Genomic DNA, 17,193 nt, shown 5'->3' with positions numbered 1-17,193 from the left:
AGTCACTTCCCCTTATCTAATGTATACTGGGGGAGTTTCTCCCTAAACCATTTCCATAAACTGTAGAACTACATCCTGTGGCAAGGAGCTTCGTCTCAAAATGAGAAACATATCCTTTAGGAAGGAGATTTGAGTAAAATGTAAACGTCCATTAAATTGTGTAAGTCCAGTACCTGTCCAGTTATAAGAATATTAACTGGGTAGCATTTTATTGTAATTCCATTTTTTACATTTATCCTGGTGTCATTTTACTTCTGATGGTATGTTTTTTTGTTTTGTTGGTTTTAATTGATGTGAAGCAGCTCATGAGTTGTATCTTAAAGGATAAATTTACTTACTAAGAACAGAACCTTAAAACCCAACTTATCTTTATCTCAGTTTATAGAGCAGATTATAATCCTTAATTTCACTGGTCAGAACCATTACGATAATAACAGTCATAGGCTGCTTTATTCAGAGTTTCTCAGTTTTTATAAGCATTAAAGTTTGCCTATTTGTGCACAAATTTATGGAGGGCAGCAACAAATTATTATTTTCTCATATTCAGCTAATATGCAAAATTTGAAATTGTCTTCAATTTTTTTTTTGAAAAATACAAAAATATTTAAACATTTAAAGTCATGCAAAACAAAGAAAAAGAAGCAAATGTGTATATTTTAGGAGAAGAGAAACAGGAAACGATTCCCAGTGTCTTGATCAGAAAATCACTTTGCTGCTGATGTACAGTGCAGGATAAAGGTTCAGACTGAATCTGCAAGCTATAAAATTAGGCCTCCACTGAAATACAGTCGCACACCGATCACAGTGCGATAAACAGATTGTTTTTCGTTGTTTAAGGGTTTGCACGAATACCTTCTTGCTTGTGTTGAAATGTCTCACCTCTCATTGAGCGACTGGACTCTTCTTTGTCTTCAATATGTGTGTACATGTATTAAGCACTTGGGTTAAGTGTGTGCAGAAACACACTAAAAAAGCAGCTTCACTATTTTTAGTGAGAATACGTCGGTCCACCCCCATGCTCCTCGCCCCGTGGGCTTGATTGTGTTCCTATACAAAGTCAGGAAACCAGTTGGCCTCTGAGAGCTGACTTGTTGTGAGGAAACACGCTGTAGGCTGGGCTCGCATCCAGTGCTGAGCCTCGATACACAACACAAGCCGTCCCTCCACCCACGCCCTTCTTACATCAACCTGAGCCCAAACAATTAACACTCAGTTATTATTTCTTCGTCGTTACGTGATTCTGTTTAGATTAGTAGAGGTTACAACATTTCTATGATGCACATTTATATCACATTTTAAAAAGGCCCTGTTTTCTCATTTATTTTGCAGTTTATTAACCAAATTCACACAAAATCAGCAAAATTACATCTCTCTCTTTTTTTTAGCACATTTTAAAAATATTTTAGGCTATTCAGCATCATGCTTGCATCTTGTGATATATTTTAAGAGGACATTTTAAGTTCTACATTTCTGAGTATTTGTGTACCAGCTATTAAAGGTTAAGGTAAACCATAAATCATCGGTTCAGTTTTGTTATTTTACTCTGATATAGTAGAAATATTCAAAATGATCTAAATTAGAGGAGTTAGATCTCACTGTATGTCCTCATTCTGTCATATTCCTAAAATCAGCAGTCAGTGCTGGAATGGGTATTCAGATGTTTTTTCAATGGGAAAAGCAGAAATACCACATTTACCTTCATCCTTCAGCAAAAGTGTCAGCAAGAGATAAAAAAGGGCATATAAAGATATACTTGACAGTAAATCTGAAATGGCCTCTACCATCGGTACACACTGAATTATATTTATTACAATTTCACTTTATAAAACACTTTACTGTATAATGTTCTGTATTTTACTCTTCACCAAAAAAACGGTGAATAAAAGAGCAAAAGCCAATAATCTCCTAAATTAGTGCGCAGCAAAATTATACATCCAATTATGTAAAGACCAGAATTTCGCTTAATCGTGAAACACACGTTAAGTAAATATATAACTACAAATTCAACATTACAGTAAAAATCGGCGCTTAATATTTGCTGAAGAGATTTTTTTCTTTTCTTTTTGGGAAAGGTCGTAGAAGTTGCAGGCCAAAGAGGAAAAAAGAACAAACATATGAGTTTAGCATATAGCTAATGCCAGCAACACCAACAGTAGTTTCATTTTCGATAAAGTTAACGGGTTTGCGGTCGTTACCATTGGCTGCGAGGGGGTCCCATAGAAACGGTGATGTAGCGGCGCAGGGGCCGGGTCTTCCTGCAACAGCTGAGGCGGATCTGCAGCCTGATTACGGCTCACAGCAGACTCCAACATAATTGATGACCTAATTGAAAACCAGGAGGAGGAGGAGAGACGGGGTGGAGGGGGGAGCTCAGGAGGAGGGAGAGAGAAAGACGCGCTCCAATGAGGAAAAAGTTTACTTGTTCTTCCTCCGCACAGTCCCACAGTTGAGGGCATTGATGTGAGCGCAGAGGCTTTCAGTTTTTTTACGCGCACTTCTTCCCCCATCTCTCACCCTCACACATGGAGCACAAATCCACCTTCTCACCTTTAGTTTAGCGCGTGTCTGTGTTTCCTTTTTCCTTTTCCTCCTCCCTTTTATGAATGATTCTCTCTCGCAGTGTTGCTGTTAAACTATCCTCGGATACTTCGCCGTCCTCGTCCGCACAGACTCACCTCGGCACATCTTCTCTGCTCAAGTTCAAACGCCACCAGGACTTTCACTGCAGCTTCAGACGCACTTGGGGGAAATATCACTCGACGAGGAAAAACTTGATACTCTGTGCAGCAGCAGCAGCCGACGCGACCGTCAACATGAGTCTGAAAGCTGACGCAGAGCCGAATAACAACGTTTCCATCGAGGAGGAGGTGAGTTTAGCCAAAGTTGTATTTCTTCTGCGCGCAGGGCTGTGACCCGGTCACGTTCACGTTTAATGAAAACTTTGTTTCCGGCCGCGCATTCAGACTTCTCCCAAATTATCTTTTACGTTCTTCCAGTCGGTCCCGAAGCGCTTTATGATTAACAAAAATTAAAGGGGCATTGCCGCGCCACCTGAGGAGCCTCACAAAGTTGCGCACACGTTAATATTTTCCAAATTGTTACTTAAACGCGTGCTGCTGTGAGCTTCAACTTTCACTAATCCTACTTTTTACACGTTAATATTACCTCTGTTTGCAGATTGTTAGCAGCAGCGTGCAAAGACTGTTAAAAATGACCCCGTCTGTTTTGGGGTTTTTTTTCTCTTCATATCCTTTGAGATTCTGTGAATTTGTGAGACATGCAAGCATGTCAAATCTAACAATTTGTCTAAAAAATTAGGCTTGGAAATTAAATTTGTCTTCGAAATATCCTGTAGACGTTTTTTTTCTTTGAAAGCGCAACTAACTTGTTATCATTTCATTTATTTGTATTTATGCCAGTAAAATTCATATTCATAGTGAATAGTGTAGCGTTTTTCTTTTTTGCACCCCCCCCCTTACAAAAATCTGCCATTGTCATTTTTGTCACCATAAAACTGGAACCTAAAACAAAATGTTGCAGTGTGGTATTTATTTTCAAAGCCCTCTTTAATTTGTTTTAATTTAAATTATTTTCAGCAGCCACTCTTGTGTCTGTGTGGCCAGCTATATTTCCTCTTTAATGACTCCTTATAGCGAGACACTGAGGGGAGCACCAGGCCTTTTGTTCCTCCTTCTTTGTTCCCATTGTCTTACAACAAAGCCTTGAGTAGCCACTTGACTTTTTTTTTCTTTCTTTTTTTTTGTTTGCAGCCCATTTTCCTTTAACATTTTTTTTCTTCATAATTAGGAGCAAAGAATACATTTAAAATTTTTTCCTCCTAATTCTTTTTTTTTTTTTTTTTTTTTTTTTTTTTTTTTTTTGGTCCTGAAAAAGCTTCATTGTCAGTCATTAACAATTCTGCTTGTTTCTGGAAATCGATCTGTGTAAAACTGATTATTGTGAATTTTACAGAAGCCACACAGGGTGCACGGGCTTCCTTGCAGCTCCAGCTCTATATGCTTGTCATCTTGGAGGCACTGTTGGTGAGAAGCTGGAGGATAAATTAAAACATCTCCACTGAGTTGTGTCCAGCTGGGCCAGCTTTCAGTCGCTGTATATGCTGACTTGTAAAGAGCTGAGAATTGCTGCTGTGCGGCACCTGAAAAATGCCGGAGGGCCGACAGGGTTGGGGCCGCGGGTCAGAGGAAGGAAATGGTGTCACGCTGTGCACTGTTGTCCAGTGCTGTTCCTCTGGCAGCCCCATTGTACTGTGGGCCTTCCCACCGGCTGGGAACTAATGGGTCCTCACACCGCCCTGTTCATTTTCCTGCCCACACTGGATTATACACAGCACTAGTTTTCAGTATCTGATCAAGGCAGGTTCAAGGCTTCTTTCTTTTGGGGGGGGCACATGGCCTTTAAGATCCTCTACAGCTTCACGTTCACCATTTTCTGTGTAACATGTTGGAGAAATGTACGGCTGAAACAACGCTGTACTCCCAGTTTTCGCTCATCGATGACTCATTATTCCTGATTCATCATTTTGTAATCCCTTAAATAAAGCGGAGCTCTGTTTGGGTTTCTGGCGGTTCCTGACTTGAGGTTCGAGACCCAGCCAAGGGTTCACTTGTTAATTTTCAGAGGTCACAGCATGATTAAGACTAACATAAAAGAGGAAAACTGCAGTACAAAAATGACTTTCACATTCATCAGTGGATAATTGTAGGTCTTTGTGACATTTAAAAGTAATGGTGTCGGGAAGAATTGAGGCCTCTTGTTGGCCAGATAAACTGGAAGTTGAGGCTATTGGCCTAAAGTAACATCTACTGAAATGTTGTTTTTCTTGTAGTACAACTTTACACTGCAGTATTTCAGCGTTTTAGCCACTGAAGTAATTTAGGAAAGGTCTGTGAAGCTCTTGCTACTGGAACAGCAGACCCATAATTGTTTTAAAGGTCAGTTCAAATTTCCACGGTCTGAGCTTTCTTTTGGTATTTGGTAATTATCAAGGTTTTTTTTTTTAAATCTTGAGTGATAAGTGGTCTAATAAAACACAGAAAATTTGCTAATGTGATCCCCCTCCTTTCTTTTTTGTCTGTAGGTACGAACACTGTTTGTCAGTGGCCTACCGGTCGATATCAAGCCACGGGAACTTTACCTTCTCTTCAGACCTTTTAAAGTAAGTTCTATCGTTTCTAATGCAGTTTTAGGTACATGTGATGGAATTTGTGTTGCCCATCGTGAAACTGCACTGGTGCATTTGGGTAATATCAGCTGATTGGATGTGGATTTGTCCCTCTACTTAAAAATCAAGGGTAGCTCCTGCGTGCCAGGCTCTGGAAGAGACCTGTGGACACTTTCTATAAAGATTACCTGCATGAAAAAGTGAAGAATCTCTTCAAGTGCCTATGAACAGCCAGACCGTACCGTGCTTCTTTTTTAGTGTAACTAAGCCCACCCAATTCCTTTCTTTCTAGTCCAGATATTTACATATATGGAAATGAGGCCACATTATTGTTCACCCATTGCTGTTTTTTTCCCTGACGGGACTCAAGTTCCATAAACACCCCTCCCACCCTTGTCCTAACTAACCAAATTGGAAGTGGTATCCCTCGCACATGGATGGTCTTGTGGAATGTGTAAATGAGTAGCTCTCGCGATTGGCCAACCAATCCTCTCCATGACCCAGTTCGCCCACTGTGTAGGGAAATTTTTTTATTTCCTCTAACATTTGTGCATTGTGAAATAGCGATTGTACTTGTAACACTGCTTTGTTTTGGCCCCTTTTACATCTACTGTAGGCAAACACTGCTCATTGTGTACTGATAGGGTTAATCTGATCTCAGTTCTTACATTCAGGACTACATTTAAATAAAGACTTTGTGTCCTTATACTGGAGCTTCTAAAGAGAAGTGCTGTAACTTCACCTATTCTGCCTCTTTTCTTGCTCTGAATTACTGAAACTGAGTCTGGTTTGGACTGGTGCTAAAGATTTATCATAGCCACTAAAAGTTGTTTAATTTTCCATAGCTGTAAATCAGGTTTAGGAAAGATCCCATTTATCAATAGTTTAGTCAGGCAAAATTCCTTCATTTCTTAGTTAAAACAGGAGTAAATTCCTAAACCTTGTGCTGTTTTTGTTTTATTTTGTTATTTTACTTAAATTGGCTTTATTTGGAAGTCATGCCCAAGCTGTTATTAAACTAATGCAAAAGAGAATCTTGCATATCTGATAGCACATGCTTGGCCTATTACAGTCCTCGTTTTCCTTTGATTAGCTTTGAAGACAAATCTGACTCAGTATTCTACATGTAGTCAAACTGCAGAAGGCTTCACCTGTTGGAAATGTGCATGTAATTTGATTGTGACAAATGTAAATGAAACTGTCACAGAGTGTGGGATGGTCTGCTGCGGAGCTCAAAGTGAAGGTGCACAAAAGCAGACTTCTCTTCATATAGTGAGACATTCATGCTTGACTTCCTGCATGTGACTCCAGGGTGGATAATTGGCTATCTTTCTTCCCCGCAGGGTTATGAAGGGTCACTGATTAAGTTAACATCAAAACAGGTGAGATGCCTTCATCATTGCTTTAATGCCATATTAAATAAACTTGCAGGCTGTGTTGGCACTAGTTTTCTTTTTAATTCGACAAGACACAGAAATTCCTACTTCATCAGGATCATTATATTGTGACAGCAAAATAATGAGTGTGATATTTGAAGAAAATGATGGTGCTCGTGTGTGTCAAGTTGTAGCTTTGTTTCCTCCCTTCTCTTCCAGCCTGTCGGGTTTGTAACCTTTGACAGTCGGTCTGGAGCTGAAGCTGCAAAAAATGCACTAAATGTAAGCAACGGCTTGTTTTTACAGTCTTCTGTTTTCCCTCTATTTAATAAAACAAATCGTAAATGGAATTAGATTTGTTCTAACCTTTGCTTTAACCTAAGAGAGTGATTGGGACTTAAGTCTTTTGGACCCTTTCTTAAAAATTTCTCGAAGCCAACCCATTTTGTCTTTTATAATTCAATGGCAGGGCCATTTTTGGAAAGAGGCCAGAATCCCGTAGCCTTACGGTAGTTTACTTTGACCTTGATACACATCCTTCTTAGTCCTGTGTAGCTTTCCTCATTTTGCATATCACTGCTTTTACTGTAATACTTGTTCTATAGCCACATGTGTAGTGTTTATATGGACACATCTTCTGTAGTGTAACTCTTATTTTTGTCACTCAGTAGCCCACATTGGCAGTATCTAACACTTCTCTCTCATAGCCTAGCATTCCTTATGAGCATCACCTCTTAGACACATCAGCAGTCACACACACAAACACACACATACACCAAAATACTACTCACCTGCATGTGGGCACAACGCTTAGGGCACAAGAACACAAGCAGGGTCAAACCACAAACTTAAACACTCAACGTCTCACCACTGGCCCTTTTCTTCATCCCCATCTCCTCTGAGCTCACGTGACTGATCACCTGCGGTCGCCTGCGCTCTCCGTTTTTTGTCATGAGGAGAAAGAGATGCAAGCGTGTTTGAAATACTTCAGAAGTGTCCTTCAATCTGCCCTTATTTTGACATCTCTTTTTGTGAGTAGTTTTAGTTTAGTGACGTTGGAGCGGGTGTGTTAGCATCCCAGTGAGAGTAGTTGGTTCAAGGGAAGCTTGAAGGATATGTTCTGACTATTTAAGCTCTGCTTAAGGAAAGGGCGCCATGTGAGACTGAGCTACAGCCCCGCGAACTAAGCCCACCTCCCTTACAATACTGTGTCCCTCCCTCCCTCCGTCTCTCCCCCCCAGGGAATCCGTTTTGACCCTGAAAGTCCCCAGACCCTGCGCTTAGAGTTTGCTAAAGCCAACACGAAGATGGCAAAGAGTAAGCTGATGGCCACACCGAACCCCACAAATATCCACCCTGCTCTAGGAGCACACTTCATTGCACGGGACCCATGTAAGTCTTACCGCTGCACCACTCTAGGCTCTCATCCACTCTCACCCTGACAATTCCAGTACATAGCTGTCCTTGTTGCCCTTTTCTTTAAACAAACTTTGGATATTGTGGGATTTTTTTTTTTTTTTTTAAGGCAAATACCTGTAGGTTAAACTTCTAACAAATGAAGGACTAACTCACCTCTGCATGCATGCGTCATCTCAAGTCTTTTGACAGCGGCTTTGCTTCTGTCCAGCTGGGAAATTCCACCCTCAGGTTTTAGTCAGCAGTTGTCTCTGCGCTCTTTGCCTGAACACCTCAGTGATTCTTTAGGGTTTGACAATTTTTTTTTTTTATATATATATATATATTTTTTAGATCCCCTCAGATCATATTTTCCCCACTGATTTTTTTTTTTTCTTCACAAAGGGCAAGAAGGGGAAGCAACAGGGCTAAAAAAAAAAAAACATCAGTTCACAAAACATTATCAAGCATTTTACACAGTAACACTGCATTGTTGCACTTGCAGCATCCAGACTGGATCTTATGCTGATCTTTTATACTAGAGCTCCCATTAGTTTTGCAAATTGACCCAATACTAAAGTTAAGTGAGCTAATTTGCAATCAAATTGTAGTTTGTCTGATTCACATAGAAAATGTTTGTTTTTTTGTTTTTTAAAAGGTAAAACTTTATTACTTAAAGAACTGACTGTTAAAAATTGGGTCGATTGGGTTTATATATATATATATATAGAGAGAGAGATATAGATATAGCTAGCTATATAGCTAGCTATAGCAATGATGAAAGCCACTAGAGGTAGGTCAGTCAGCTCTGTTTCCTTCCACCTTGTGCTTCCTCAGATGATCTGACTGGGGCAGCACTGATCCCAGCGTCACCGGATGCGTGGACTCCTTACCCTCTGTATACCACTGAGCTGACTCCAGGCCTCCCTCACGCAGCCTTCACTTACCCAGCGGCCGCCGCTGCAGCCGCAGCTCTCCACGCCCAGGTGAGGGACCAACCGGTGTGTTTCTTTCTTTCCTTTTCTTTTTAAACATCCCCATCTGTGAATTCTGTTAGATTAATGCCCACACTCTGATACAATGCTGATTATCATAACCTAAAATTCATGATTCTTGCACAAGTGTTAATTTCAGTTTGTCCATTTAATCTGTAAAATTAAATGTGATCCAAAAATGTAAGACCTTGAGATTCAGCATCCAGAACTGTGCTGCTGAAAGCAGAGGTTCAGTTTCTAGAAACAAACCTAGTGGTCCTCTGAGGTAATGCAGTTACAGCATCGGCATGCGTTGCTTAAAAGGATGACGGTATCGAGTCTGAGTTGAGGTTGTCGGTGCAACTTTGTAGTCCTGTCAAACGGTGAGCCAAGATCTTTTTTTATAATAAAAAGATGTTTTCAAATTGGAAATTCTGGGATCAGGATCATATTTGATAATCCCCCACAGGGCAATTTTTAAATTGTTAAAGGTTTAGGTTCTCATCTATGGTTATGCATCAGTGGAGATTTGTGCATTTTGAGTGCAACCTTTAAATACAGTACTCGCTTTAAATCTTATGTTTTTGATCACGAGAGATACATTTTTGTGGACGTGACTTATAGCATTCTGTATTTGCTGGGGGGTTAAAGATGCACATACTAATGAGAACCTGTGATTTGGTTTTCAGCATGGAATAACGCTGAAATATTAAACGCATCCATGTGAGGCTAAAGTGTGTGTTTGATGCAAGTTTGTATTTACAGTAGACTGTAGCTGGAGTCTGGTGTTTGGGGGGGGGGAGGAAGGAAGGAATCTGGTTTTAAATCTCAACTCTATTTCTGATGAATGGAGGATGAGGAATCTGTACAGAAATGGGTAGTGTTTACACTGTAAGCTAATTGCACTCTATTTGCTAGAGCAATAGTGCAGCCAGCTACCAGGGAGTAGGCAGGGCTTTTAGTAACAATAGCAATGGAAAATATTTCTCGTGTTGGGTCATTTAAAGTTCATTGTCAGCTAATGCAGTCGTGCAATAGGAGTGCAGGGGAGTGCTAGACTGTAAAGTAGGCAGCTATTACTTTGGCCATCTTGTCACACACAGAGGGCTCAGGAATGTAAGGCATTTGCTTGGAGAAATTGTTGGACCTTATGGCCTTTTCTGGAGGTGCCAACTTACTGTCTATGTTCCTGCTGGAAGAGAAGCTGAGTGGGTAGAAACATAAAGGAGGGAAAGCTTTTAATTGGATTCTGATGAAAGATCCCCTAAAATGCCGCCGATCCTAATGCTCTTCCACTGCCTGGCTTTTTTTGTTTTATCTACGACACGACCAAAAAATCCTCGACATGTCTCCAAACAAGTGTTGATAACTGCAGAACTATGTTGAGCATTCTGGCCGTGCAGTTGTGGCCTATAACAGTTTGTAGAAACAGGAGGCCTCATTTTCTAAGGTTTAGTCACAGGTAAGGAAAGGTACAGACATACCAGCTCCTACCCTGTGGAAATGTTTAACACACGGAGAAGTTCACCTCTCCACATTTCCATGCCTGTTAATTACTCCAGGACTTGTCCTGAATGAGCAGCTACGTGACCCACATTCCCATGGCTTCAGTGACTAGGGCTTAAAGGGACACTCGGTCCTCCTAAACCTGCCTATAAAAGTATCGTTTCCGAGTATTAATTGTTAATCTGCAGAATTGTAGATTGAAGCACTGAAGCCTGGTTTTGGTCTGGTGTACATGACTGTGTTTGTGTTTCTTTAGATGCGCTGGTACCCTACTCCCTCTGAGACTTCCCAGCCTGGATGGAAGTCCCGGCAGTTTTGTTAGATATTTAGTGAGTAACCTTTGGTCAAACAGTATTTTTAGAATTGTCACCGTCCCACTTATTGCTGCTAGCCTGATGTCATACATACTGAAACCTGCATAATGACACATTAAAATTTATAAGTAAACACAGCACAATAAAAAACACAAATACATATCCCTGAATATCTGACTAGCTGTTAAAGGACAGGGCTGGCAATATTCTGATTTCTATTGCCAAAATCCAGTAAGACGTTAATGTAGCCAGGACTTCCCGAGCCTTTCTCTAACTCGGCCCCAAATTATTTGTTCTCATTAAAGATGTACATTTTTATAAAAAGGCTTCAAATTTGATCTTTTTATAATGTAAAATGGCTTCCTAAAACACAACTCTTATGCTTTTTGTTTCTTATATATAGTTTTGTGTATTTAAATGAATTTCTTTGCCCATTTGAAGCAGTTTTCATCTGTTTTAAGATGCTTTGCAGGGGTTTGAGCTGAGGATTAACATATTTGGTGCATGAATGGGTGTTTCCAGCAGAGGGGTATGATCGTTGTTGCAGAATAGGTGATTATCATCACACTGAACTTTTAGACCAGTGATGTAGTCTTTCTATTATAGGACTCTTGACTGGCTGACACTTTACCATGAACAGATACTGTAAGGTTTGTTTTCCCCTCCTTTTGGGGTCAGTCTGCATTCTGCTGTAAATGTTTACTAATGCATCAAATGTCCATTAGTCCACAGCTGAAATGTCCCCAGCAAATGCACCAGTTGCCTCTGTTTGAGTATACAGGATATACTAGCAGTGTGTTTAGCAGTTTGGGTAACTGGATCATTTTTTTTATTTTATTTTAAATGTCCTGTTAAGGTGTTTGACTTAAATTTGAACCAGTTGTTTTGGGGCTGAGCACCACAGATGGAAAAGGGAAGTCTGAGCACTCACACGGTCTTAGATCATTTTGGTTTTTTAAACTGGGAAGCTACCTGGCATTAAAACTGATAGTCTTGTCTGTCTCCTCCCCTTTTTTTCTTCAGGCCTCTGGAAGCCACACCTTTGTCCAGCTGAAGTGAGGTTTGCCAAGCTCTGCATTAATTTAATCAGTTTATTTAATGGACAAATGTGCATTACTATAAGCAAACAGTATTTATATCTCCTTCCGATTGTCTCTGGGGGAGCCTGAGTTAAGACCAGTTTGCTGTCGACAATCTGAGCTTATCCTTGGCAACTATTGTGGTACCATCTTAGCACTTCAAAAAAAAAAAACCTCATGCAAAACCTTTTCAAACTCAATGGCTCATAATTGCTGAGGAAAATTGATGCATTGAAGCAACTGTTGTTAAGCTAGTCCTTCCCTGAGTTACCGCTGCTCCTGGGAGGTTTAGAAGCGTTATAAGTCATTGCATGTTAAAGTCTTTTTGGCATGAATTTAGAACGCAGAGTTCTGTGTATCCTAATTTTCTTAGTGTATGTGTTGCCGCTTTTCCTTGGCCTAGACAGCGAAATGTTTTGTTTATCTGTAGAACCTTGGTCTTACCTCTGTGAAAGCTAGGCTGTTGTGTAAATGGCTTATCTCGCATGGACCTTGTGAATGCATCCCTATGTTCTGACAATCCCAGTCCTTATGATCATATCAATGTTTGTCATTATTTGAGTAAAGGAAAGTACAAATATTTTTGTACTTTTTGCATAATGTATATTTATGCATTTTTGTGCAACTAAATAATGAACCTGTATAAGTTGTATGTTTAGTCGTCTCTTGTGTTTTTGGTGTTTTTGAGCCTATAATCCTGTTGAAGTAGTTTTAGAGAAGAAAAAGTGCAATTTGTTTAAAGGGGAAGTGGGTATCTGTCAAAACATGGAAGTATTCTGAACGTGGCTTGTGCCATTCTGCTAAAATGAGATTGCTGTAAAATGATCTGTCAGAATGTGAAACTGGACTACAAACAAAGGGTTGCTTTTTTGGGGGGGTGGGGGCATTTTGAAATGGGAAGCAGGATTAGACTGATGGAGGAATTTAGTTTGTGGTTTAGAACCTGTTTGTCTTTGTATCTGCTGTGCATAAGATGTAAAAAATGATAATCCCATCTTATGAATAAAAAGTGAATGCATATATCTGGACATCTGTCATTTCTCACAGAGTCAAGTCGGTCGCTAAAGTTAAACGCTCCAACGCTATGCTAACTCAAAGAAACATCAGATGTTGGCATCAATAATTCATACCAACTTTTCATTTGTGATGCACCACTGCATTAATGTCTGTTTGTGTCATATGTGGAGCTGACCTCCACACTCTGCCTTCATTAGCTGCTAAAATGCTCTGCTCAACCTACCGTGATGGATCCTCCAGGGACTCTTAAGCAACTCTTCTCAATATGACCAGCTGCCTAATTGAAGTGGTGCTGGTGGTAACTATTTATATTTGACAATATTGTGCTAATTAAGCGACAGTGCCATGAAAAAGTATTTGGCCTTTGTTTGTTTGGGAAGGGGGCACATTTGTCACACTAAATGTTTCAGACAATCAAAGGAAAATTTAATACCAGGTAAATATGACCCTAATAAATACAAAGTGCAGTTCTAAATGATTTTTAAGTGAAAAAAGCTTTTACAAACATTCCCTGGACATGTCAAATGTGATCGACTCCCATGGTTAAATGAAGATTTTGTTTTATTATTTTCAATGGCCACACCCACGTCAAATTACTGCCAGACCTGAACCAAGTCAAAAATCCCTTAAATTGGAACCTGTCTGATAAAGTGAAGCAGGTTAAAGCAAACCAACACATTATGCTACGATCTAAATGAATGACCAGTAGTCATTGATGCCTGTCAGTCTGTAAAGGGTTACAAAGCAGTTTGTAGGCTTTGGGACTCAATGAGCCACGGTAAGGGCAATTATCAACGGATAAAGAAAACTGGCGAACTGAACTTTTTGAAAGGTTTGAGTTCTGCTCTGGTATAAAATTAGCATATTTTACAAAACATCACAAAAACGTGGTGGTAGTGTGACGGTCTGAGGCTGCTTTGCCGCTTCCTGAAGGAGAATATCTGGCCATCACTTCAATCATTGAAGCTCAAGCACACTTGATTTGCAGCAGGACAACGAGTCAAAACATACGGTCCACATGTGGATGGTTCAAAAGTAAGTTTTTGGTGTGGCGTAGTCAAAGTCTGGAGTTGAACCTAATGAAATGCCGTTTGTGATAGAAAACCCTCCAGTGTGTCTGAATGAATTCTCTAAAGAAAATTGGGCCAAAATTCCCCAAGTGATGTCAAAGACTCATCGCCAGTTATCACAAATGTTTTCCTGCAGTTCTTGCTGACAAGGGTGGAAGAACCATTTGTTGGGTTTTTCATGTAAGCCCAGCTAAGTTTGGAAAACCTTTTCCCCTCAAATGATTTCAAATCTGCATTTCGTATTTACATCAGTTTTAGTCCAATATTAAAATTTGTTTGATAATCTGAAACATGTTAGTGTGGAAAAATATGCAAAAACATTAAATTCCCTGTGTAAATACATGACTGGTAGTCCACATTCATATTTAAGTCTTTTTTTTTTTTTTTTTTTTTAGAAATTGATTTATAAATTAAATATTTAGTTTAATTCCTTCATGATATTTAGTTTAATTCCTCTGGTGACTTTAGAACATTATCATTTAAAGCTAAAATAAATTCATACTATCACTATAATGGGTTAAAATGGGTTTGATCTGTTTGGATCATTAAAAATTCTCTAACTTGAATTTTTAAAAGAAAACTTGATCAAGCAAGTCATTTAATCACCTTGGAAAACATGTATATATTATTATCATATTGAGTATTTCTGTGAATTTTCTGAACCTAATTAAATTAAACCAGAGACGGTGACAGTGACTCTAAAACACGTAAAAACCCAAAAGAGCAACAAATGCCTCACAAGAAGCCAATATTCTCTCAAGAATCAGCCATTTGCCCTTCATGGAAATATGGGTCACTTAACATCACTATCTCAGAGTATTTGGATTGACATAAAATCAATAGAGTGCTAAGATGGGGATGCTACAGATTGAAAGGAACAGTTTCTCTTTCTCTGCTGTTTTCATCGGCTGGGGCCAAATGTAAACCTGAACTATCTGCTCCTTCATCCAGAGGATTCAATGTTGTTTCTTCACAGATCTTACTCTGCATTGCAGAAAGAACAGGTACTAACTGAAACACAGTAAATAAATAATAAATTTAAGACTTTTTTTTTCTAATTGTGTATCGGATAGAATTCTGTGAAATGTATTCACGTACTGCAACATGTAGAAAGACATAAAGTACACAAGTTTTTCTTGTGTTCACAGCACATGTGGCTCATAACAAAACTAACTTGTTCCAGTTTGGTGGTGGTGTTTTAAAAAACAAAACAAAAAAAACTGTTGTTTCTCACTGCAGGTCTGTTCTGCCCTCTGCCGGCTCAGCTCCCACATGAGCAGCTTACCTGCAGCAGCTACAGAGACCTCTCGTGGAAGTAAGAGTGTCTACACAGCAGCGTCTTCAGCCAGCAGTGTTCTCATTAGAACTTGCCTTTGAATGACTCATTTTTCCCGTGCACTCTCTCTTTCCTATAGTTTTCAACCACATAATGTTAAATTTCCAGGTGCACATTGCACATCATGAGTTTGACATACAGCAAACATAATTCTGCTCTATACCAGTATTAACTGCTGTTTGATGTACTTTAAGTGTGCTTTGCTCTATTTTTATATTGTCACATGACTAAGTCTGCTGCTGCATAGACTTTCCACCCTCACAAATCAATGCATGCATATATCATCCATCTTTAAGTGCAAGTAAGTAGTGGTTCCTTGTCTGTGATTACAGTCTCAGAAAGCATATTTTATTAGAAAAGCCAGCCGGAGTCAGTTAAGTGGACAATTTAAATCCCTTCACAGGTTACCTACAATGCTATTTTGGTCATCTGCCGTGTGTACTCTTTGTTATTCTCTTATTGTTGTACGATATAAACTTGTCGCATCCCTCAATCTAAAAACACCCAGTTGCTGTTCATTGCACAACAGAGTGGATCATAACCTAAGCCTCTTTATAAACCACAATCTGCAGGTTCACAAGTTGATCCTGTTTCGTGTTTTTTTAAATCATATTTGCGATGAAATATACATATATTTTTAATGTTAATGTACTCTGTTCTCTGGCAGGTAATAAAACTATTCAACTAGTTTTAAGAGGGAAATAGGTCCCATTTCAAATTTACTCACCAGTGCAGTTTTTTTATTCTTAATTTGCATTTGTTAAAGAACTTCATTTGTCATTAGAATAACAGTAACACAGCCTTGAAACCGCTTGTGAGTCGACTGTACAAATCAAGCCTCTAAACGGATACGTGTAAAAAATTATGAACAGTTCTGCTGAACATGTTGAATAAAAGCTGATTTTTTAATTTCAGTTGCATCTTGTTTTATTTAAAAGCAACTTTGACAGTGTACAGAGGCAAACTTGTCATTTCAGATGAACTTTTACTTGTACTTTAAGTTTAATTAGCTTCTATACATAAAATGGGTATTTTTCACAGAAGAGGTTTAACAAGTTCATAGAAGGTATTACAAGCAAAACATTTTTAAGTCCCAGTGATATAGACCTTTTTCTTCTTAAAGCTAGTTGTTGCTGGATTTTGTTTTATTTCACTTAACTAGAATGTTCTTTCTTTCTTTTTTAGTTTTAGCTACCTACAAATGACCTTGATACAGATGAGGAGAGGCCAAAGGAGCAAAGCCCAACTGTGGGCCACTGAAACAAAAGACCTTGGAACAATTTTAGCAGATGTTTTTGGCATCTTGCTTATGTCTGATATTATCAACGTGCAGGTGCAGAGTACAAGGTTGCTGTGTTGTTGTAAAGGTTACAGAAATCTGGCGGAGGTTAGCGAAAGTGCACTTCATTCCCATAACTGCAACTGGGTTTGTGATGGTCTGCACTAATCTTTGAGCTCTTTTTAACCTCTTACAGACTTATGTAACACTGGAACCAGAATTATAAAAGAAAAAAGGTGTCAAAAAATACTGAAACACTTCACTGAAAATGACAAGATGCCAATAAATGACTTCCTCCAGAGTTTCTTTAATGAAATGACAACCCACCAGCCATAGCATTAAAACCACTGGCAGGTAAAGCGTATAAAATTAATCATCTTGTTTTAATAAAACGCTCTGCTACAAAACCTCGGGTCTTGGAATTTAAGGAGATACGAACCACCCACCTAAATATTGCAACACCAGCAGGGGTTCCCCCAGCAGGACAATGCATCTACCACACAAGGAACACAGCAAGGAGACCCAGGTGCTGACCCAGCTTCCAAACATCTCAAATCTCAAGCTGAACAAGCTTGCACGAGACCCCAGGGAACAACTCCATCTACCGAGGCAACCCACAGGACCCAACCTTTGTGATTCAAAAATACCAAAAGACAACCCCA

At 39.4% G+C, this 17,193-nt stretch overlaps 1 protein-coding gene across 4 annotated transcripts; it reads left to right on the top strand.

Moving 5' to 3' along the window:
• Nucleotides 1–2,374: 2,374 nt before the first annotated feature.
• LOC146583629 (RNA-binding protein, mRNA-processing factor 2a) lies at nucleotides 2,375–12,849 on the top strand. 4 transcript variants are annotated; one of them, XM_085275185.1, is made up of 8 exons: nucleotides 2,375–2,867; nucleotides 5,102–5,179; nucleotides 6,529–6,567; nucleotides 6,781–6,843; nucleotides 7,803–7,953; nucleotides 8,794–8,957; nucleotides 10,693–10,765; nucleotides 11,774–12,849. In XM_085275185.1, exons 1-7 carry the CDS (start codon nucleotides 2,604–2,606, stop codon nucleotides 10,756–10,758), a joined length of 825 nt encoding a protein of 274 aa, XP_085131311.1. In that variant the 5' UTR covers nucleotides 2,375–2,603; the 3' UTR covers nucleotides 10,759–10,765; nucleotides 11,774–12,849. The 4 variants fall into 4 exon arrangements, with proteins under 4 accessions (XP_085131311.1, XP_085131329.1, XP_085131338.1 ...); XM_085275193.1 differs by having other exon boundaries at nucleotides 2,377–2,867; nucleotides 8,794–8,942; XM_085275203.1 differs by lacking the exon at nucleotides 10,693–10,765.
• Nucleotides 12,850–17,193: the final 4,344 nt, after the last annotated feature.

The sequence above is a fragment of the Mchenga conophoros genome, linkage group LG1, assembly GCF_057382185.1.
Source record: "Mchenga conophoros isolate Kocher_MC1m ecotype Shallow Benthic linkage group LG1, M_conophoros_male_GT1.1, whole genome shotgun sequence".
Taxonomy (NCBI): domain Eukaryota; kingdom Metazoa; phylum Chordata; class Actinopteri; order Cichliformes; family Cichlidae; genus Mchenga; species Mchenga conophoros.
The sequence above is the reverse complement of the archived record's forward strand: the minus strand, read 5'-3'. Positions and strand labels throughout refer to the sequence as shown.

Bases quoted from the DNA above. Each gene is read 5' to 3' on its own strand.
- LOC146583629 (XM_085275185.1), top strand. From the start codon at position 2,604: ATGATTCTCTCTCGCAGTGTTGCTGTTAAACTATCCTCGGATACTTCG. The intron at 6,844-7,802 runs GTAAGCAACGGC...TCTCCCCCCCAG, and splicing joins CTGCAAAAAATGCACTAAAT to GGAATCCGTTTTGACCCTGA. The intron at 8,958-10,692 runs GTGTGTTTCTTT...GTGTTTCTTTAG, and splicing joins CCCAGGTGAGGGACCAACCG to ATGCGCTGGTACCCTACTCC.